The sequence below is a fragment of the Telopea speciosissima genome, chromosome 4 (assembly GCF_018873765.1).
Source record: "Telopea speciosissima isolate NSW1024214 ecotype Mountain lineage chromosome 4, Tspe_v1, whole genome shotgun sequence".
Taxonomy (NCBI): domain Eukaryota; kingdom Viridiplantae; phylum Streptophyta; class Magnoliopsida; order Proteales; family Proteaceae; genus Telopea; species Telopea speciosissima.
In genome coordinates this window covers 55681726-55703933 of record NC_057919.1, presented here as the reverse complement: position 1 = coordinate 55703933, position 22208 = coordinate 55681726, and the positions used below count along the sequence as shown (strand labels likewise).

Below are 22208 nucleotides of genomic sequence, written 5' to 3'. Positions count from 1 at the left end.
CTGCCCAGTCATGATCAAGGTTCAAGCCCGAAATATTTCGCAAAACCACCAACTTTCAGTCGAAACTCTACACATTTCAATGGTTGGTTTTATTTGACCATTTTGGTGGTCAAATGGCCATAGTTTGGCCCAAAACTTCATGGAGACCCTAATTAAGCATCCATAAACTCAATGGGACGTTTTGATTGTTAAAAAAACACTCAAAATGTCAGTTTGGTTTTGCACCCTAGGTTGGCAGTGTACGGTGTACCTTGGCTCTATATTTCTCAAATATGGTTTATGTTACACATAATAGTAATATAACATACAAAAATAAATGAAAAAAACTAAAGTATGAAATTGCAATTTTCAAATGGAGAAAAGTCATTTAATATTGTTAAATGTCAATATGTAATATGTTACAACTTACAACTACTAGTACACCATACACGTACAATTGTACTAGTGTTACAACCCTAACTCCTTAAGTAAATAGTCAACTACTAAGTACTAACCCTGTTTTTAAAAAAAAAATTGTTGCAAGAAACTCAGTTTTAAACCAGAAAATTTAGAAAATAATTTAAAAAAATAAAACTAAATCTGACTGCATGAAGTCGTAGACCAGCTTATTTCATCTAAAATATAAAAAATTGAAGCCTAATTGCTACATATTTACTCTAAAAATAACTTTAGAGAAAAAGAGTATACCTCAAACTGTGAATCTTCAAGAAATCTAGCTCAAATGCACTATATCTTTGCTGTAGCTGTGTTGTTGAAGCCTCCAACATGTTATTCCAAAAAGATTTGCAAGTGGAATGACCAGGAAACTCAAAGCAAGGGGTTGGAGTCGAATTCACAGGTTTTAGTTGAAATATGTCAACATGGGTTAAAACATTGACCTATTTTGACCAAGATTTGGTATTTAAATCAAATGAATGTACTGTTTCGGTGGTATGAAACCAAATTGCTGAAACGGTATGAATTTTGATGTCAAAACCGAAATATTTCTTGAGATAGGGTCATGAGACAAGACCTTGCATTAGTTCTGGCTGCCCTTTGATTCACTTGGATTACCCTTTGAACTCTGATCTCTTTGGTGAATATAACTGATCATCCAAAGCTTTTGCTCCCTGTCCCTTTCTTTTGAGCTTTTAAAACTTGGCTTTAGGTTGGTCAGACTGAGCTCCTGAGCCTCCGAAGATAAATAAAAAATCTCCTGGAGGATGGTGGTAGACTGTTGAGGTGGTTTTATCTTTTAGGAGTTGAAAGTAGTCTGATGCACTGTTTTCTGACTTCCATTTGAGTGTATCACATTTATTTATTTACTTATTTTAATACTTTTGTGTGGGGGTGATGAATGAGGAATTGATTTATAATAAGAAGAGAGCACACCACAAACAAGAAGTGTAATGAAGATCACCTACCATTGGGCCATCGTAAGCATTATTCTATTAGATACGTCTGGGCATACAAAAACTCCATCCCAACTCCACCTTTTGCAAGCTCACATGTAAGGAATTGCTAGATGTGGCGCTCCAATGGAATAAAGATTTCTGGCCTTCCTAATGAGGTGAGAGATCTCATGATGACCATTTCAAACCAAGGAGGAGATGCAAGCTATGATGGTAAAGGATCTTGATCCTCTTTCATCATCAACTTTGGAGTTGGAGAACTATGGTTAAAGTCTTCGGTCATATAGTATTGTGATTTATCATAAAGAAATAGGAGAGCATTGTGATGCCATTAGGTCCTGAGAGAGGGACAATTATGATTATTCCTTTTTTTTTAGTAAATCAGAAAATTTTATTGCCCACTATGCTTTCCATGGCCTTAAGACTGGGGAAGTACTTAATGGATTTCACATTAACAGTTGGTTTCAGTTTATCATTAGTGTCATTAGTTAAAACAGAGGTGCAGTGCTTTGTTACTGTTTATGGGTAGAAACAAGGTGCAAATTCCCTCTCTTTAGTGCCTGTTCATTCCCCATATATGGCAAGATATTGCAGAGGGTGTCTTAATGTGGAAGCAAGCTTCATCTCCATGTTTCTAGGGATTCATGAAGAGACTACAACGCATAGAATTCTGGTTTTGTATTACTGTAGACTGTCATGCATGCAAAGCTTACTGAAGTTACATGTTCAAATTCTCCTATGATACCTGGACACTTTATTTTACTCAAAGTAACTGTGTCAGACATGAGGCGTCAAGGATATGGCTGTGGGGGTTGTGTATGATCCTCTAAATTCACTCTTTTTTATTCTTCTGATTTGTTGGATGGAGTATCTACGGATGGATGGTGGATGCTCTCATTAAGTCACAAAATCGAGTTCAAATGGCATGTACCCACAGGTGATAGATGGATGCAACTGCAGGTGCACGTTAGTTCCGCGAGTCTGCGGAGGTGCAGGTTTAGGTCCTCTTCGTGGGGCCTAGGTTATGGAGATTCCCCCACGTCGGGAGGATCGCCCCTCTGGTCCCTACCTTTCTGGTGCTTCGCCAGCATCCTTCGTTTCAGTGGTTTCACGTTCGTTAGCTCTGCCACCGGTGGCGGTGGAGATCAAGAGGCCGTTGTTGTTGTTTGGTGAGCCTGCTTTGTTTTTCTCCAAGGAAGAGGTGGAGAGGTCGGAGCGTCCCTTCTCGTCGACCTTGATTGCCAAGTGCTGCCATGGCAGACCTTCCTTATTTGCGACCAAGGAGTTTCTACTGAAATCGTGCTTTCTTCAAGGGGAAGTCGTCGTTTCGACCGTGGATCCAAGGCATGTGCTTATGCGGTTTGCTACTCAGGAGGATTTCGTTAAGGTCTGGGTGAAGGAACAACTCTATGTCCGAGGGTTTCTGCTGCGTTTCATGAAATGGACCTCGGGTTTTGTCCCAGGCTGGGAATCCCCCTTTGCGCCAATCTGGGTTTCCCTTCCAAGGTTGCCAGCTAATTTCTTCCAGGGGAATTACTTGGTGTCCATCGCTGGTGCTATTGGTAGAGTTCTGAAAATTGATGGGGCAACAGTTAACTGTACGCGCACAGTGGCGGCCCGTGTGTGCGTAGAGGTGGATTTGCGAGCAGCGCTTCCTCAGAAGGTTAGGGTTGGGTGTGGTTCTGAGGGCTTTCATCAGAAGGTTGTCTATGAACGGCTGCCCCTTTATTGCGGCTTTTGCTAAAAGCTGGGACATTCCAAGGACTGTTGCAGGAAATCGTTGAAAGGGAGGCTCGGTGCTGCTCAAACTGGTTTAGGCGAGAAGATGGCCACTCCTTCTGTGGCTGTTGGTCTGGCGGAGGAGGTTGTGGCTTCAAATGGGGATAGGACTTCGGAAGGTGTCTTTATTCCACGAGGCGAGGGCTCTTCGAGAGCAGGTGCAGTGGTGCATAGTGGTGTTGCGATGCAGGGTGGTGCCGAGGCTGGGCGTGGTTTGATTAGAAGGGGAGGATGTTAGAGGCCTGCAGGCCCAGGGGCTTCACAAGGGGCCTTGGGGGCTACTGGAAAGGGGCCAAGTTCTGCCGCAGGGGGCGATCTGGGCAGCCGTGGTCATGGGGCTGTGGTCTTCCTGGCGGGAGGGGGGTCTTGTGGTGTGGTTGCAGAGGTTGATGTGGCGGTGCCCAGTGAGGCCATTATGGGTGGGGAGCTGCCAGGCAGGGGCGGTAATCCCTCATGCTTCCTCGAGGGCGTGTGATGGTGGTGTGGAGGCGACAACTGTGGTTGCGCCTGTGCCTGTGCGCCTGGAGGTGATCTGTGAGGTAGAGACTGAAGGGGCAAATGACGGTGTTTTGGTGAGGTCAGGCTCGCAATTCATGGAGGGCTCCCCAACGCCTTTTTTGGGGGAAAAGCAAGGACGTCTGTGCTCTAAAGACGACTGGCAGGCGACTTCAAGGGATGATGCTCCCTTGAACCGAGTTGAGTTATTGGAGAGCTTCAGGGCATTTAATGCCACTCTCGGGGAGAGACTCCGCAGAACCTTTGAGAAGGTTGGCGAAGAAGGTGGTAGGGGGAGGACGGTGGAGCTCCCCAGGGCAAAACGCAAATCTCCACAGTCATCTGTCTTCAGTGTAGCTCATGTGTACAAAAGGAAAAAATTAAAGCGAGTTTGGCAGGTGAAGGGGGGTGCTCAACGACGTATCACGAGGTCTATGGGACCGGTGGATTCGGCTCTCCCTGGTTCCAAATGATTTGTTTATTTTGGAACGCACGGGGTGTGGGGCACAAGCCTACGTCTAGGCGATTGAAAGCGTTGGTTAAGCAGTATGGTGCGGATTTAGTTGTTATAGCGGAGCCAAAAGCACAGCTCTCCAAGGTGCAAGTTGTTTTGAAGAGGATTGGTTTGGATTCGGTATATACTACCGATAGGGTTTGGGTTTTTTGGAGGAGCACGTTGCAGGTTTTTGTGGTGGAGGGTGGTGGTCAATTTGTTACACTGGAATGCCTTGCAACCAACGCGCAAAGTTTCCACGTCACTTTTGTCCATGGACTTTGTGCGGCTGTTGAGCACAAGGAGCTGTGGGAGGCACTTGATCGTTTCTCTCAGTCCACCTCTCTCCCTATGGTGGTAGGTGGTGATTTCAATGCTATTTTAGCTCCCCTGGAGAAGGCTGGTGGCAGGCATGCGTGGTCTTTGTCTATGGATGACTTTGGTGGTTTTGTTAGTAGCGCAGGTCTTATGGATGCGGGGTATGCTGGAAATTGTTACACCTGGTTTAATAATCAAATTGGTGCAGGGAGGATCCTAGCCAGACTGGACCGTTTTCTTTTGAACCCGGCCTGGCTTGCAGCTTTCCCCAGTTGTGGGGTTACCCACCTCAGTCGAACCTGCTCTGATCATGCGCCCTTGTACTTCTCTGTTATAGACCCTAATACTCGGCATGTTTCAGCTTTCAAGTTTCAACAGATGTGGACTTTGCAATTGGGGGTTTATGACTTTATCAAGACTCAGTGGGAGCTGCTTGTCTTTGGTTTCCCGCTATATGTCTTGTTTGCGAAGCTCAAGCGACTCCGGGGTGCGCTCCGTACATGGAATAGGGAGGTTTTTGGCAATATTCATCAGAATGTCAGGGATGCTGAGGATGTGGTTAGCAGGGCGGAGGTGGCTAGCGATCTCCTTGCTAGCCCTGATTCCATGGGGGTCCTTGTGGAGGCCAGGAAAGTGTTGGAGGGGGTGTTGCTGCAGGAGGGAATTTTTTGGAGGCAAAAGTCTAGGGCTACATGGTTAAAAGAGGGGGATCGGAACACTAAGTTCTTCCACTCTGTGGTTAATGTTAGAAGGCGGCTTGGCAGTATCCCTAAAATTAAAGCGGTTGATGGCTCGTGGATTACTGACCATGTGGGAGTATTGTCAGCAGTAGTGAGTCACTTCTCAGATATTTTTGCTACTCAGGGATGCTTGGTGGATGAGGGGCTGCTGGCCCATATTCCTCAGGTGGTGTCGGAGGAGGACAATGTTTCCTTGGTGATTTCTCCTCCTTGGGGGAGGTGAAAGGGGCTGTTTTTGCTTTGTCTAGTGACAGTGCTCCAGGCCCTGATGGTTTCTCTGGGCATTTTTTCACGGCTTGCTGGGAGGTTATTGGAAGGGATGTCTGGGCAGTTGTAAAGGATTTTTTTGAAGGGGCAGTCTTCCAAGGAGCTTCACGTCCGCCAATCTTGTGCTTATCCCCAAGGACAGCCCTGAGGTAATGTCTGACTTCCGCCCCATGAGCGTTTGTAATTTCTCTTACAAAATTATTGCCAAGATCTTTGTTTCTAGGTTGGCTGGTCTTCTACCTCACTTGGTAGCAGAAGAGCAGGGAGCTTTTGTCCAGGGCAGGTGCATCCATGATAACATCTCCATTGTCCAGGAGATCGCCCAGGAGTTGAACCGGAAGGCCCGGGGAGGAAATGTTATTCTCAAATTGGACATGGCTAAGGCATTTGACCGTCTGGAGTGGAACTTCTTGTACTTAGTGCTCTCCAAATTTGGTTTTGCTGATGCTTGGATTGGTTTGATTAGGAAGACTAGAAAACTGTTAGTTTTCGATAGTAATGGGAGGTACTGCTTCAGGTTTCTTCAAGTCTTCCAGGGGAGTGAGGCAAGGGGATCCCCTATCTACTGCTCTTTTCATTTTGGCGGAAGAGGTTCTAAGTAGGGGGCTAAAAAATCTGTTTGCCGAGGAGCGAGCATCTTACTTCTGGCTTCCAAGAGGGTGTCCTGGAATCTCCCATTGCCTATTCGCAGATGATACTATTATCCTTACCAGGGGTTTGAAGACCTCGTTGAAGCAAATCTTGGGCCTTATTAGCAGATATGAAAGCTTTTCGAGGCAGCTAGTAAATAAGCAAAAGAGCTGCTTTGTATTGGGAAAGAGGGCTTCGGTGGCAAGAGCTTGCATGGTGGGGACCATCATTGGGGTTGTAAGGAAGGAGTTACCTATCACTTACTTGGGTGCCCCTCTTTACACTGGAAGGCTTATAGTTTGTTTCTTTGATGATCTAGTTGGAAGAATAAGAAACAAAGTGGCAGGGTGGAAAGGATGGCTCTTGTCTGCTGGGGGACAGGTGACGCTGTTAAAGCACGTTCTTGCATCTATTCCCATCCATGTTTTGGCTTCCTTGGAGCCTCCTAAGGCTGTGCTTAGGAGGTTCTACGACATTTTTGCAGACTTTTTTTGGGGGAGCTTAGAGTGGGGAAAGTGACGGCACTGGGTGAGCTGGCACAAGGTCTGTAGGCCTCTCAAGGAAGGGGGGTTGGGGGTTCGGCTGCTGGAGGACTTTGGGCTCTCACTAAGGCTCAAGAGGTTGTGGAGGATTCTTGCTGGTACTTTGCTATGGGGTTCTTTCTTCAGAGCTAAAGCCTTCAAGGGTCTTCATGTTGCCTTGGCAGGGGCATGTGGGCTAAAGTCGAGATCATGGATGAATGCCTTAGCTTATAAAGATTTCTTGCTTGAGAAATCGCGGTGGTTAGTTGGAAAGGGGAACATCTTGTTCTGGCTGGATAACTGGGTGGGGATTAGCCCTTTGATTGATGTAGTGGACAACGGCCTTCAGGTTGACATGACTTTGTGTGTTAAGGATGCTGTGAATGAGGATGGCTCCTGGAGACAGGAAGTGTTGAACCGAATTGACTCAGCTGGGATCAGGCAAAGCATTCTGCAGGGAAACTTTGTCCTTTCTGATAAGGCTGCTGCATTGGTGTGGACTGGCTCTAGTGATGGTGCCATCACTGCTAAATCAATCTGGAATGAAGTCCGGAGCGGGTCGCCTAAGGTTGCCTACGCTAAATGGATCTAGGATCAGTCTCTGCCCACAAAGGTAGCCTTCTTTACATGGCAGCTCATCAATGGGAAAATCCCCACTGATGACTCTTTAATGGTGGTAGGCATTCCTCTGGCTTCGAAATGTAATTGTTGCAGGAGGCCTAAGAGGAAGACCACTGATCATTGCCTCGTTGCTGGAGGCACTGCAGCGAAGGTCTAGGGTTTGTTTTCACGTGTCTTTGACATTGAACTCCTACCTTTACAGGACGTCAGAAGTCGTATTCTTCTTTGGCAGGGGTTGGCTAGTTGTAGCAGCCTAAGGGCGTACATTACGGGTCTTCTGCCTTCTTTAATTGTTTGGGAGCTATGGAAGGAGAGGAATAATAGAAGACATGGCGAATGCAGGCGGCCTGCAACTGTTATAGTTGAGTGCTTAAAGCTGTAGGTGAGGGGCCTTCCGTACCCCTCCAAGGTGGGGTATGCAACTTCCCACAGAGATGGCTTAATTCTGCAGGTTCTGGGCCTATCGGTGCTTCTGGCCAGGATGTAGTGGCCTATTCCTGTTTATTGGTGCCCACCGTACGTCTCAGTGAAGCTTAATGTGGATGGTGCTTGTAGAGGCAACCCTGGGGTGGATGGGGGATGAGGGGTCATCAGGGACAAGCAGGGTGTTGCCTTGGCAGCCTTCTCTTCCCTCTATGGTGAGTGCACTAACTTTTTGGCTGAATTGAGGGCTTTGAGAGATGGGTTGAAGCTGTGCCTTGGGTTGGGCCATACTGATGTTGTGGTTAACTCTGACTCTGCTTCCACCGTTAGAATGGTTAACCGTAAGAGGTGTACTCTCTGGAGGGGATGGTATTACTTTCAAGAGGTCATGGCCTTAATTAACTCTACTCGGGCTATGGTTACCTTTGCTTATAGAGAGAGTAACTGGAAGGCGGATTGGATGGCCAACCTAGCCTGTGACACTGGTTCTTCCATCAGCTACCATGTTGGCAACCAGCTGCCTGTGGATCTACAGCGGATACTCCGGGAAGACAAGGCAGGATTGCCAGTTCTAAGGAAATAGTAGTTTCGGTTTTTGTTTATTGGTTCTCAGGGTCGGGTTCAAGGTTGAGGTGAGAGTTCTGAGAGTTCTGCCCCCCCGTTGTATTCTTTATTCATTGATTGGTTTTAATAAATCTCTAGGGGCTGGCCCGGGTCCCAGGTAATATTCGGGGTTAAAAAAAAAGAGTGTGTACTGATGTATCTAACCTGAAAGCATACTACACAGAATATGGATTGGTTGCCTAAAAGTTTATGCCTAGTTGTCAAGGCGTTGCCTATGCACCAAGGCTGTTTGTGAAGGCCAAGGTGTCAGTCGCTTTGCTGTCAAGGCTCCCTAAAAAAAGGCCTCAGGAAACAGGCCAGAAAATGGAAACTCCAGTGGAAATAGTTAGAAACAGAGGGAAATAAAAAAGGGAAAAGAAATGAAATAAGAAGAATATGAAAGGGAAGACAAGATGAAGCAGCAGGTGCTTCTGCAGGAGAAGACTGAGGCAGTAGCGGCTTTGTTGTTGCCACCAAAGAAGAAGAAGAGGAGGAGGAAGACGAAGAAGTAGAAGCTGCAACAGCTACCACAAGAGAAGAACATTGCAGCCACCTCTGCTGCTGCAATGCCATTGAAGGAGGAGCAGCAACAGCAACAGCAACAGCAGCCAACAGAGAAGAAGGAGATTGCAGCCACCGTTGCTGTTCCACTGCCATTGAAGAGGAGGAGAAAGAAGTAGTAGCTGTAGCAGCAACAGCAGTCACCAGATAAGATTAGGCAGGGTAATAGGACATGGGCCTGGCCTAAATCCTCCTGATGAATAGATGGACAGTGATAACCATGTCCATGCCAATGCCTGGTGGGGTTTTGGAAGTTCTTTTAAAAATGAAGTCTAATATAAACCATAAATAACTTGAATCTAAATTGTTTTATTGGTAAAAATTGGATAATTGGGCAATTGGACAGGTTTGGTTAATTAGGCAGGTTCAGGCTGGTTTAGGATGGGATTGGAGGGGTTTAAACATCCCATGGGGTCCAGTGCCCATATCCATGCTTAGCACACTTAATAATCGGCCTTATCCTAATTTTAGCCTGCTCATTAGTCGGGTCAGTTGGTGGGTTAGCACAGGCAGGCTTATGTGGTTCGGGTTGAGAAGTGAGAATTATTATACTCCACATCCTAAAATTTCACTGTCAGATGGTTCAGACCCCTGGATACACATCCACACCCAAGAAATGCACCTGAGCTCATGAAATGTACATGGTCTCTCTGTGTTGACTTGAGATCTAGTTCTTCTTCCTTGGAGTCCTTTCATAAATTTGTCGTGGAGCTCATGAAGGAATAAGAAAATAGAATGAGTTAAGATGCAGATATGGCTTGTAGACATATTTATTGTTTAGTTGTGTAATATTTACATGTTGATTAAAAAAAAAAGAATGTTTACATCTTATCTTTGTATAAAATGCCTACATTCTGAATATTGAACTTTTTCTTGTGGCATGGGTCGAATACCATGCAATGTCATTTGTGTCACTCTTTGCAGTTGAATATTCCTATTTTTCTTGTGTAATACTAACCATAAGGGTTTGTTTATCTGCTAAACCATCCTTTCCTGCCACAGGATCCAGATGATACCCTAAAGAGGAAGACTTTTGAACTGCTTTATAAAATGACCAAGTCTTCCAATGTGGAAGTGATAGTTGATCGCATGATTGAGTACATGATAAGCATTAATGATAATCACTACAAATCAGAAATAGCATCACGATGTATTGAACTTGCAGAGCAGTATGCGCCTAGTAACCAATGGTTTATTCAGGTGCTTTTATTGTTGCTTTTGCTTTTCCATCTTGTTGATCTGCTTTAATTATGGTATGTCATAACTTTGTGGCTCTTCAATGAGTCCTGTTTAGGCATCTAATGTGTTTTCTCCACAGACCATGAATAAGGTCTTTGAGCATGCAGGCAATCTTGTCAATGTTAAGGTGGCACATAATTTAATGCGGCTAATTCCTGAAGGATTTGGGGAGGATGATGAAGGTGCAGATAGTCAACTGCGATCCTCTGCTGTATGTAAATCCACTCGATTTATCTAGACACCAAATGGTCTACTTTTTGTATTACAAATCTTAAATTTGCATGATGATTGCTTTTTGATTATTCTGTGTATGAAATAGGTAACAAGTATGTTATATATATAATCTGTTCAATTTAAAAAAAAAATATAGATTCATGCTTTTTTCCATCCATTTTATTTTAAGCAAGTTTAATGTTTTGCCATACAATCTCTTTTGGACTTCAAAGAAAACCTTAACCTCTTTCCCCTTGAGACACAATAATAGAATTCCAATGAAAGTATGGAGGTGACACCTAGCAATCAGGGGTTTTGGGATGGGCAAGGCATTGGCTAGGCCTCACCTAGGTACAGCACCATATTCAGCAGCTAATTTTTTTTTTAGATTTCTTTAAATGTATCATTGGTTTGGATGTTATTGTACACCATATTACGATGCAATGTGATACATTATAACATTAACAGGTAATGAAGTAAGTTATGAAGTATAATCACTAATACCCATACCTAAATGTATGTTCTTTGTGTACACACTTTGGTCGCTTGGGAAGATACACAAGCAACAAGGTGCCTGGCGACCGCCTTGGTGCCTTGACTGCTATGAACAAAAGAATGACAACTTTTGTGTTCTTAACCCCAAGGCTTCAAAATTTGACAAACTTCTAAGATTTGTTTTGTACTTCAAGCTATCCAGGATACTCTCTCTGTCTTATATAACTAAGTTTGGTGTAAAACCAGGTCTGGAACTTGGCTTACCAATTTTTAAAATGGATTGTCACCAATACTAAGTACCAGCAGTCTATCCATGGAGTTCCCCTAGATGATCACCCACTTAATAGTGATTTTGGTGGTAAGATTTCTAAGGTGAAATTAGTTTGAGCTGGAGTTGCCTGTTGCAAAATCCTATGAGTTACCTATGTCCATTTAATCCTTTATCTAATTTCTTCTCCCTAAGATGCTGTTCATAAGCATTTTGTTCGCCTCCTTGCATCTGAGCCCCATCCTCATCTGTCCATTTGGATTGCTATTTTAGTATCCAACTATCCATCTAAGACCTAAAATAGATGCCAACCTTATGTAAGCCTACACTTGATGCAGATTCTGACCAGAAGAAGAGAACGAAGAAGAACCAAGATGGTTCGAGTCAGCCCAGCTTGGACCAGTTCGAACCAGCCAAGGAGACCAGCTCGAGCCAGCCAGCTGGACTTCTAGAAGGAGCCTTTGTTGGCCACGATTTTTGACAGAAGATCGGGTCTTTGACCAGTCCCTTCCCCAACTGCTTAGTTGCTAATTTCCTTAGTTTCTATTTTAGTGACCTTCCTTGTTTTATTTTAGAAGGCTGGATTATAAAGCCTTAGTAGCTAATTTTTAGTACCTTCTATTTTAGTTAGGATTTAGTAGTTTCTATTTTTATTGTAAGCTTGCCTAAGCTATTAATAGGCCTCTTATTATAAGGAAGGAATCCAATTTTGAGAATAGAAAATTGCTGGCCAAGCTTGCCATCGAATTATGGGAGAACCTCCTTGTTTCAACAGCTGGGATAGCTGTGGGTGAGAGACCCAGGCTGAGAGAGCCATTCCCCCTACTCTGTTTCTTCTGTCTTCTCTATCTTCTTCTCTTTATCTTCCTATTCTTCCTACCCTGTTCGATACCCTTTATTGTTGCTGCAATTCGAAGTTATTACAAGTGCTGTGAGGACCTCTTGAAGATCAGAATCAAGTAACAAACAAGGTTCAGATCTGTTTCTGCTGTGACCAATCGATTGAAGACCCCTGTGCTGCTCCTGCGAGTTGAAGGTTGCCGCAACATCTGAGTCTCATAATTTCATCCATCCACCAGAACCTGTTGAGACTTTGAGTGCCAAATCACAACACCAATCATCCCACTCGATTGCTGTTGCAGACCATTCTTTTGGCTGGATTGCTCCATAACACCAAACCTTCTAATTTCATTCCCATCCCATAACTCCACCTCTGTCCATAAGAATTGTTTCATATTTGCAGCAAAGCCTTCCACCATCAAGATCTACACTCGATTACTATTGGAGCCCAAGTTCAGCACTGTTTTGGAGATTTTCCATAACCTTCTATTTTGGAGTTTCTCTCATATCTCAACATCCAACCATCACAATTGGATGAAATTTGGAGCAAAGGTTCCCTTTACCAATCACTACACTTGGTCCAAGTTTGGATCCAAACTGCTGGCTGGTTTGGGTTTTACACCCAGTTCTATACTTTCTAATTTTGGTGTTCTGTTGGTAGTCTTGTTTCTGGCCATTCAAATCAGCCCCTACTTGGAGGGTTTGCTGCATACCTAGGCCTGCACTCGACATTGATTTCAGTCCCATTACTTGACTGAACCTGAGTTTCTGTTTGCACCCTAAATCTGAATTTTGGGCCTGGTTTGTACCCTGCTGTTGGGGTTAATATTAGTTGACTGCTGTGAATTATTGTGGGTTTAATTGGGGCTGGGTTAACCCTAACCTTGCTTTATGATGAGCACATTTATGTGTGAAATCTTAGGGCATAAAGCATACATTTTACCACATTGGACAGAGTTACTCGGAGGTTGTAGGTGATTTCTTGTGAAAATGGAGGAGATGATGCTAAGGGAATGTTTTTAAGCAGTTTAGAGGTGTTAATGACTTGGATACGTAGCCTATCGAGTCAGCTTCGCAACGGTTTAAACGGGACATGATTCCGAGTTGAAACGAAGAAGTTACGGCCGTTTCCGTAACGAAGCACGAAAATGGTCTATAGGGGTTTATTTGTAATTATTGACAGTCGGCTGGGGACAAAGTGAAGTAAAAGTTCAGATTGCAGGGGCCTTAATGCAATTATTAGAAGTTATATTTCTTGTACCCGAAAGATTCCATTTGGAGGGCTCTGGACAGTCCAACTTCAACTTGAGATATCTTGGGCTCCCGAACTCCAAATTGGACGAAATTTGGGTCTATTTTGGGTGATTTTTCGCAAGGAACACAATGGTGAGGCCTATATAAGCACTCCATGCTCCACGTTTCCTGAAGGACAGAATGGGTATTTTATTTATTCTTGAAGGAATCCTAGTCATCACCCTTACTCTCTCTCTCCTCCAACTTCTCAAGGGCACTTCTGGAATTCTACTTGGGATAGATTTATTTTGAAAGATATTCTCTCACCTATGGAAAGTTGAAAAATCAAAGATGCTTTGATTTTATTGCTTGGAGAAGATATCTACAAAGAAAAGGAAGCACTTGTTAGAATTGGAAGTTCACTTTTCTAGAAATAGAAGGTCTATGTAAACAATCTTCTCTTCTTCTTCTTTCTATTTTTTTCTTTTTTCTTCGGATTCAAGGCATTGTAAAAGAGGAAGAAGAAGAGAATATTCTCTTTTCTTAGGGAATATTTCTCCTACAGTTCGTTCTTCTCTCTTCTCCTCTCTTCCCCTTATAAATACCCCTTGCCCTCTGGGTTGTAGGAAGTTAGTTTTTTTACTTCAGTTTTTAGTTAGTTTCTAGTTCAATTTTAATTCAATTTTTTAGTGTAATTTTTAGTTCATTCACTTAGTGAAATTTTCTCTTCTTTTCCTATTTTTGGCTTAAGTTCTTAGTTTTGATTTCAAGTTCTTAGTTTTGATTTCATAAGTCTAGTTTAATGGTTGTAATAGTTTTAGTTTAAAGCTTCCTAGTCTAAGTTGCTATGTTGATGACAAGACATGGAGATTTAGAAGAGGAAGCCATGGTGAGTTTGTTCAAGTATTCAAGCACATCAAGGTATCTCATTCTCTAAACGCTTAATCTCATTCTCCCTCTCCTCTATCTCTCTCTCTATCTTCTTCTTCTTCTCCCTCTATTTCTTTTATTTTTTTTATATGGTTGTGGTTTATGGATGCACTTTTATTCCCTTATTCCTTTTTATGTGGTTATTATGTGTGGCTGCATTTTTATTCCTTTCAATTTGCGTTAGTTTGATAGGTTAGATGCTCATGTGTTAGGACGCCAATTTAATCCCTTAATTTTGTTAGATGCTTATGAGTTAGGATGCATTAATGTTCATTAATTTAATTAGTTTAATTTAACACTTTAATTTTGTTCACTTTGCATTACTTTTAAGTTAGTTAAATAGAGTGGCGTATATCTCCTCGTGTTTGACCCGTAGCTACGATTGACCCGTACGCTTGCGGTAATTTTTAAACTCAAACAAGTTTTTGGCGCCGTTGCCGGGGAGATTATTGACCACTTTATTTTTTTGATTTTTAAGTAATTTGAAGTGCTTTAGTTTCTTCTCTTTCTCTTTTTTTTTAAAAATAAAAAAAAAATTTTGAAAACCTCTTCTTGTTTCTCTTCTGTTTCAAATAGTGTGCGTCCAATCTAAAGTCCTTCATATGCCCAAACCCAGCCAATCTTGGAGGTGACCACTCTTGATAACAAGAAAGCGACATAGTGAGAGCGTTGGAAACATAAACGTATAGTAGTCCTCCACTCTACATCAGAATCCATTTGGAGTCGCCCATAGGTGGCTCGTGAAGACTATACGGGTTCCCTTGCTGTCAACCTATTTGGCAACCTTACAGCTTTGGAACCATTGTTTCGATTTCAGGAGGGATAGATGCATTATCTACCTTGGGCTCCCTCTTATTTTTAGTATTTTTTTCTAGTCTTTTATTTTTCTTTAAACTTTTTTTATGGGAGACCTCAATTTGGGATAGGTGGTTAATTTAGAATAATGGGAGATACACTTCCTTATAAGACTTTGGGGGAAAGATGGACCTATGCTAAGGCAACCATGATTTTGGAGGAAATGTTTAAACAAAGTTAGGGAAGCCAAAAGTAGTGAGATAGAGAACAATTTTGCACCACCCCAAAGATAATTTTGCTCCCCAACCCAACTATGGGCTTTCGGGAAATTTTGATTGGTCACTTCCCCAGACAATCCATGTTATGGAAGAATGCCCTAATCTTTATGGGGGTAGCTATGGTGACGAGAATGTGAGTCCTCAATTTTAATACAATTCTTTTGGCACTTACAGTCACGGGTGGAGTGATCATCCCTATTTCTCGTGGGATCAATGGAATAACCAAACTGGACCACCGAATTTCCAATATCATGGTCAGTTTGGTCCTCCAATGCCCAACCCTCCATTGAATCTCAATGGGCCACCTCTCCTTAAACCATATCGCCAACCCCTTGAGTTTCAAAACATGGGTGAGGAGGCCAGACTGAATGAGCTTGAGAAATACATAGACCTTCTCACAACAAGCCAAAATACCATGGAGAAGCAACTCTCTCAACTGATAACTATGGTGCAAGAGGAGGAAACGGGTACATTACCTAGTCAGCCTGAACCGCCCCATCCCCAGTTTAATGATATTGAAAGTCCACCACCCCAGTTTGAGATTAATGAGAGTCATTCCCAAAAAGCTGCTTTTTATGATGATTTATTTGTTGAGATTGAGTCTCCTCAAGAAATTAGTGAAGCGAGATTTGATGAGCTACCTGAGGAAGTCCACCTTTTGCCTGAAATTTCTGATTTTAGTGAGCCTAGTGAATTTATTGATTTAGAATCAGATTTTCATGATAACATAGAAAGCCAGGAAATTCGATCTCCCCCTCTCTCTTTAGAAAACTTAGATAATTGTCATTTTGAGGATTTCATTGTCTCACATGTTGATTTGTCCAAACCTCCTAGGTTTGACGATTTTATTGAGGAGGACAATGTCAGTCATAATGCCTTTCAAGCATATTTCCATGATCCTTATTTGGCAAACCAAGTTATGCAAAGAGCGGATAGTTGTATTGCTAGGATTGATTTGAGTAAACCTCCAATTTTTTATGATTATTTAGGTGAGGTTATTCATAATCCTTTTTATGCTTATTGTGATCCGTTTTTGATTGGTTTTTCAAAGAATGATCGGTGTTCTACATTACAAACGGGAGAGGAGGGACGGATTTATGGCCTGAGTTTTAATGCCTTCATTTTCCATTATCCCATGAGGATAGATTTTTCTATTGGATATTTCTCAGTTGTGCTTAACTTCCATATTATTTCTCACTTTACTAAAATTCATGGTCGAGTGTTTTCTGGGTCTGAAGCTATTTCTCCATTTACTGGCCATGGATTGAGATTTCTGTTGCTGCTCCTAGCACTTTTTGTAGAGCTCATCATTCTTCATGACCCTCTTTTTTTTATTATATCTGGTAAGCACCTTCATCTCCTCCCTTGTCCTTATTTTTTTATTTTATGCATGCATTGAGGACACTGCATGAATTAAGTGTGGGGGGGGGATGTTAGGCTTAATTGGTGAATTTTGAATAGTTTGGTTTTGTGCATATGTCTCTTTGATTGCAAAGCGAGAGAAAGAGGGAATTAGGTGTCCTAGCATGCGAAATAATAAAAAATCCCTTTTCAAGGACGATAGTTGGTTTGTATCCGGTGAGAGGGATTGAATTGGAAAATATGAGCATTATTTCATTTGATGGCTAGATTCCTCTATGTGTTTTATGGACCCTTTGATCTTTTGGCTAGTAGTTGAGACCAATTTGTTTGTGGCAAGGACAGGCATGAAAGTGGAAGTGAATGCAAAAAAAAAAAAAAAAAAAAAGGAACAGAAAAGAAAGTGGAATTCCTTGGGACTAGACAGGGCACTGTGCCTCATGAAGTAGGGTGACTTGATCGAAATTCCTTGGAAGGAAACTCAAAAAACTCTTGCATCAATGTCTCAAAGTCTCTATGGATATATGCAAAAAGCGAAGCTACCAAGTATTTGGGTGTCTGGTGTATGCTCCACCATGTCATTCAGAGAACAGTAGTGGAGTAGAAATAGAGTTTGTGGTTGAGAAAGAAAAAAAAACTTTTGCCTTAATGCCTGAAAAAAAAAGAAAGTATGGTCAACAATACTCAATGCCTAAGTCTTTGGTTCCATCGATGCTATGGGGGGGTTTACTTGAAAGTCAATTGTGTTAAGAAAATATGAGGAGATCCCTTGAACTTGTTGCATGCTTGTTACTTGAATTGATGTGGGGTGATAAAATTCAAGTGTGGGGGAACCTTTGGCTCCTTAATCTTTAGTTGAGTATTTCTTTGAGATTGTGTGCCTTATCTTACTTATGCCATGAGAAAAATTTACATCATTCTTTTTGATTTATTGAATTTTGGGTGTATATTCACTGCAAACACCCATGAGATACAACTCGTCCACTAGGGGTAACCTAGGGGTTGAAAGGCTTGTTGCACATGCAAAGTGCAACCGTGATTCCTATGAAAGTGAGTTAGGATTTTTTACATTCTAGGTTAGTTTTTCTTTTGCTTTACTTGAGGACAAGTAATGTTCAAGTGTGGGGGAATCTGATGAGCACATTTATGTGTGAAATCTTAGGGCATAAAGCATACATTTTACCACATTGGACAGAGTTACTCGGAGGTTGTAGGTGATTTCTTGTGAAAATGGAGGAGATGATGCTAAGGGAATGTTTTTAAGCAGTTTAGAGGTGTTAATGACTTGGATACGTAGCCTATCGAGTCAGCTTCGCAATAGTTTAAACGGGACATGATTCCGAGTTGAAATGAAGAAGTTACGGCCGTTTCCGTAACGAAGCACGAAAATGGTCTATAGGGGTTTATTTGTAATTATTGACAGTCGGCTGGGGACAAAATGAAGTAAAAGTTCAGATTGCAGGGGCCTTAACGCAATTATTAGAAGTTATATTTCTTGTACCCGAAAGATTCCATTTGGAGGGCTCTGGACAGTCCAACTTCAACTTGAGATATCTTGGGCTCCCGAACTCCAAATTGGACGAAATTTGGGTCTATTTTGGGTGATTTTTCGCAAGGAACACAATGGTGAGGCCTATATAAGCACTCCATGCTCCACGTTTCCTGAAGGACAGAATGGGTATTTTATTTATTCTTGAAGGAATCCTAGTCATCACCCTTACTCTCTCTCTCTTCCAACTTCTCAAGGGCACTTCTAGAATTCTACTTGGGATAGATTTATTTTGAAAGATATTCTCTCACCTATGGAAAGTTGAAAAATCATAGATGCTTTGATTTTATTGCTTGGAGAAGATATCTACAAAGAAAAGGAAGCACTTGTTAGAATTGGAAGTTCACTTTTCTAGAAATAGAAGGTCTATGTAAACAATCTTCTCTTCTTCTTCTTTCTATTTTTTTCTTTTTTCTTAGGATTCAAGGCATTGTAAAAGAGAAAAGAGAAGAGAATATTATCTTTTCTTAGAGAATATTTCTCCTACACTTCCTTCTTCTCTCTTCTCCTCTCTTCCCCTTATAAATACCCCTTGCCCTCTGGGTTGTAGGAAGTTAGTTTTTTTAATTCAGTTTTTAGTTAGTTTCTAGTTCAATTTTAATTCAATTTTTTAGTGTAATTTTTAGTTCATTCACTTAGTGAAATTTTCTCTTCTTTTACTATTTTTGGCTTAAGTTCTTAGTTTTGATTTCAAGTTCTTAGTTTTGATTTCATAAGTCTAGTTTAATGGTTGTAATAGTTTTAGTTTAAAGCTTCCTAGTCTAAGTTGCTATGTTGATGACAAGACATGGAGATTTAGAAGAGGAAGCCATGGTGAGTTTATTCAAGTATTCAAGCACATCAAGGTATCTCATTCTCTAAACCCTTAATCTCATTCTCCCTCTCCTCTATCTCTCTCTCTATCTTCTTCTTCTTCTCCCTCTATTTCTTTTATTTTTTTTATATGGTTGTGGTTTGTGGATGCACTTTTATTCCCTTATTCCTTTTTATGTGGTTATTATGTGTGGCTGCATTTTTATTCCTTTCAATTTGCGTTAGTTTGATAGGTTAGATGCTCATGCGTTAGGATGCTAATTTAATCCCTTAATTTTGTTAGATGCTTATGAGTTAGGATGCATTAATTTTCATAAATTTAATTAGTTTAATTTAACACTTTAATTTGGTTCACTTTGCATTACTTTTAAGTTAGTTAAATAGAGTGGCGTATATCTCCTCGTGTTCGACCCGTAGCTACGATTGACCCGTACGCTTGCGGTAATTTTTAAACTCAAACACTTTACATTAACACTTTACCTGCCATATGTACGACCTGCTACAGTGTGCCACTTTACTACCCCTGCAACTAATCCATGTTGGGTGATCGAGTCATTTGAGAATGTTCTTCTAGTGTAGGAATTAAAAATCTCTTTTTTTAGGGGGGGGGGTGTACTTTGAAATAATATATATACCATGTAATTTTACAAGATCGATTTGGAAGTCTTTTGTATAGGAAATTAAAAATACGAAGTTTCCATTCCTTAATAAGAAATGATGAAAAATTCTTCTGTTTCGGTGATTTGAACCGAAAATCTCATATATTATTTTGATTATAAATCATGTGTCAACTGCCCTTATTTCTTAGTATAGGACTATAATTAGGAATTATAAAAGCCCCAATACTACTATTTGAAGTTTGAACTGTCTATAACTTCTTTATGCCATTTCTTCTTTGATTCCTCAATTCCTCAGTGAGAGTGCTTCTCTTATTTACTTCATTTCATCTGCACTCCTTTTCAAATTTTTTGTTATCTAACTTATACATTTTATTTCTTTTGGTACAGGTAGAGTCTTATCTACGCATTATTGGAGAGCCAAAGCTGCCGTCTTTGTTTTTGCAAGTACTTCATTTTGTTTTATTTAGTTTGCATATTAGTGATCCTTTCTTTACATACAAGCAATTCTGGGATACTTCTTTGTCCTTTCTGTTAATTGCGCCGAGTCTCAGGTAATTTGTTGGGTCTTGGGGGAATATGGAACTGCAGACGGAAAGTTTTCTGCTTCCTATATCACTGGGAAGTTATGTGATGTGGCAGAGGCTCATCCAAGTGATGTCATTGTCAAGGTATTTCTAAATTTTCTTTATCTACTAACAAATTGCTTGAATTCTCTCTTTTTTTTTGGGGGGGGGGGGGAGGGAGGGGAGAGGATATGCGATGATATGGAAATTCAATTGTAGAGATTGGAATAATTACCTCTGTTTGTGAAGAAAGCAACTAAGGAAAATACAGTCATATACTTCCCAAATCATATTGTGCAAATTGTCACAAACCTCAAAGTCTTGTTCTTGCCATATCATGTTGTGCCAATTGTCACAAGCCTCAATTATAGACCTGGATTTTGTAACCCCCTCAATTTTCTATAGATTTTTCCAATCTGTCCAGTCTAGTTTTCCAAAGTGATAGCATGCGGCTAGCTCCATAAGATTTTACTTTTCCTTCCAAAATAGATTCTAGGCCTCATGAGAAGGTATCATCTTCTTATGCTTTTTGTTAGCGCCATGAACATCAAGATGGAGAAAGAAAAGGACTAAATAACTGGTGCTGTCACAGAAGATGAATAAATCAGGTGATATCTTCTTTTCGTTTTATACACATGATGCATCTGCTTGCCGGGTGGAGCCCCTTTTCTTTCAAGTGACCCATCAATATTTATAGACCAAGATATTTATTTCTGTGGGTGCTGTTGATCTCCAAATGCTGTCGTTGATGTAGCTAAATTCTTCTAGATTGTGTGTCTATTCGTTACTATTCATGTCAACACATGAGATGAAATAAATTCTAAACTTTCACAAACAATATGCTGTGTATCTGTGAATTCTCCTTAGGGCTTTCCTGAGTCTTGCACCTTGTGTTAGTGCCAGATTCTGACACTGTCACTCGTATCTGTGTGACAAAATATGCTGTTAAATTTTTTCCCCCTTGTGATGCTTGGGACAATGAATATCTACTTTTTGCTTTTCGTTTTTTGAAACAACTAAAGGATATTATGAGAGTTATTATTTTTTTTTTTGGTGATGTTTAGGACGGTGAATATCTGTTTCTTGCTTTTCTTTTTGAGGCAGCTAATGGGTATTAAGTGCAAGCTTTTCTAATTCCAATTGTATAGCTACCTTAAAGAGTCATATTTCTGCTGAAGTTCTTGAAATTTATTGACTTTTTCTCCCATTTTTGAAGGCATATGCAGTGACGGCAATTATGAAGATATGTGCATTTGAAATTGCAGCAGGAAGGAAAGTGGATTTGTTGCCTGAGGTATGCTGTTTACAACTATATTATTTGTATGTATCTTTCCCTCTTTAGAAGTATGTACTTGAGTAATATGTCAAAATCTCTCAATGTTGATGAAGAGCTGTTTTACTCATAACTTTAGTTTCAATATTCAAAGATTCTAGATATATTGGTTACTGGCAGAGCTGATGGACTTGTTGAGCATTTGTTTCCCTGTGGAAGCTTGGTGGCTTGGGGTTGTTCTTGGGGCCTGCTGGAAATGGTTCATCTTGGGCTTTGCCCAGATCCATTTTGTTGCCACTTATTATATCTCTCCCTCCTCTAAACCTATCTATCTATTGTGTGTGTGTGTGTTTGTTCTGCTATTTAATCCTTAGTTTCTGTGGAATGACCTTTTCCTTCCCTTCATTTTGTCTATGTATATTTTTGTATTAATGTGAATCCCAAAAACAAGAATGATTTGTTGGGTTTGAAGTGAAGCATTTGATGTCTTATTGTGGAGTAACCTGTTGTTCATGCTGAAACAATATTAGAAACAGAAGATCAGAACCAGCAATGTAGGACTATAGGAGGAGGAAGAAGAAGAGTAAAAGGGGGAGAAGAGACTGCCGACAGGGAGAAGAATGTATATCTCTAACGGCAGTCCTCTTATAACATTACAATAGGGCAAAACAAAATTACAAGGCCACAAAGGACAACAATACCCAAGTCCTTGCAGTAGACTAGAAACCAACGCTAAAATAACTATACCACAGGGTATGACAAGTATATCCATAGCATATACCACATTTTAACACTCCCCCTGAAGCTGAAGCATTTAGATCACCATGCCCAGCTTGGACCAACTTTTCCGGAAAGCGGGACTAAACAGAGGCTTGGTAAACATATCACCCAACTAATC

General features: G+C 41.2%; 1 protein-coding gene across 2 annotated transcripts in view; it reads left to right on the top strand.

The window, feature by feature from the left end:
- The window catches only part of LOC122658090 (AP-4 complex subunit epsilon-like), a 126448-nt gene that overhangs the window by 45306 nt on the left and 58934 nt on the right, over positions 1-22208 (top strand). For both annotated transcript variants that reach the window (XM_043852977.1, XM_043852978.1), the window contains 5 exons: positions 9845-10042; positions 10161-10292; positions 19862-19918; positions 20026-20142; positions 21254-21331. In XM_043852977.1, the coding sequence (XP_043708912.1) occupies positions 9845-10042; positions 10161-10292; positions 19862-19918; positions 20026-20142; positions 21254-21331 (582 nt within the window). The remainder of the gene's footprint in view (positions 1-9844; positions 10043-10160; positions 10293-19861; positions 19919-20025; positions 20143-21253; positions 21332-22208) is intronic.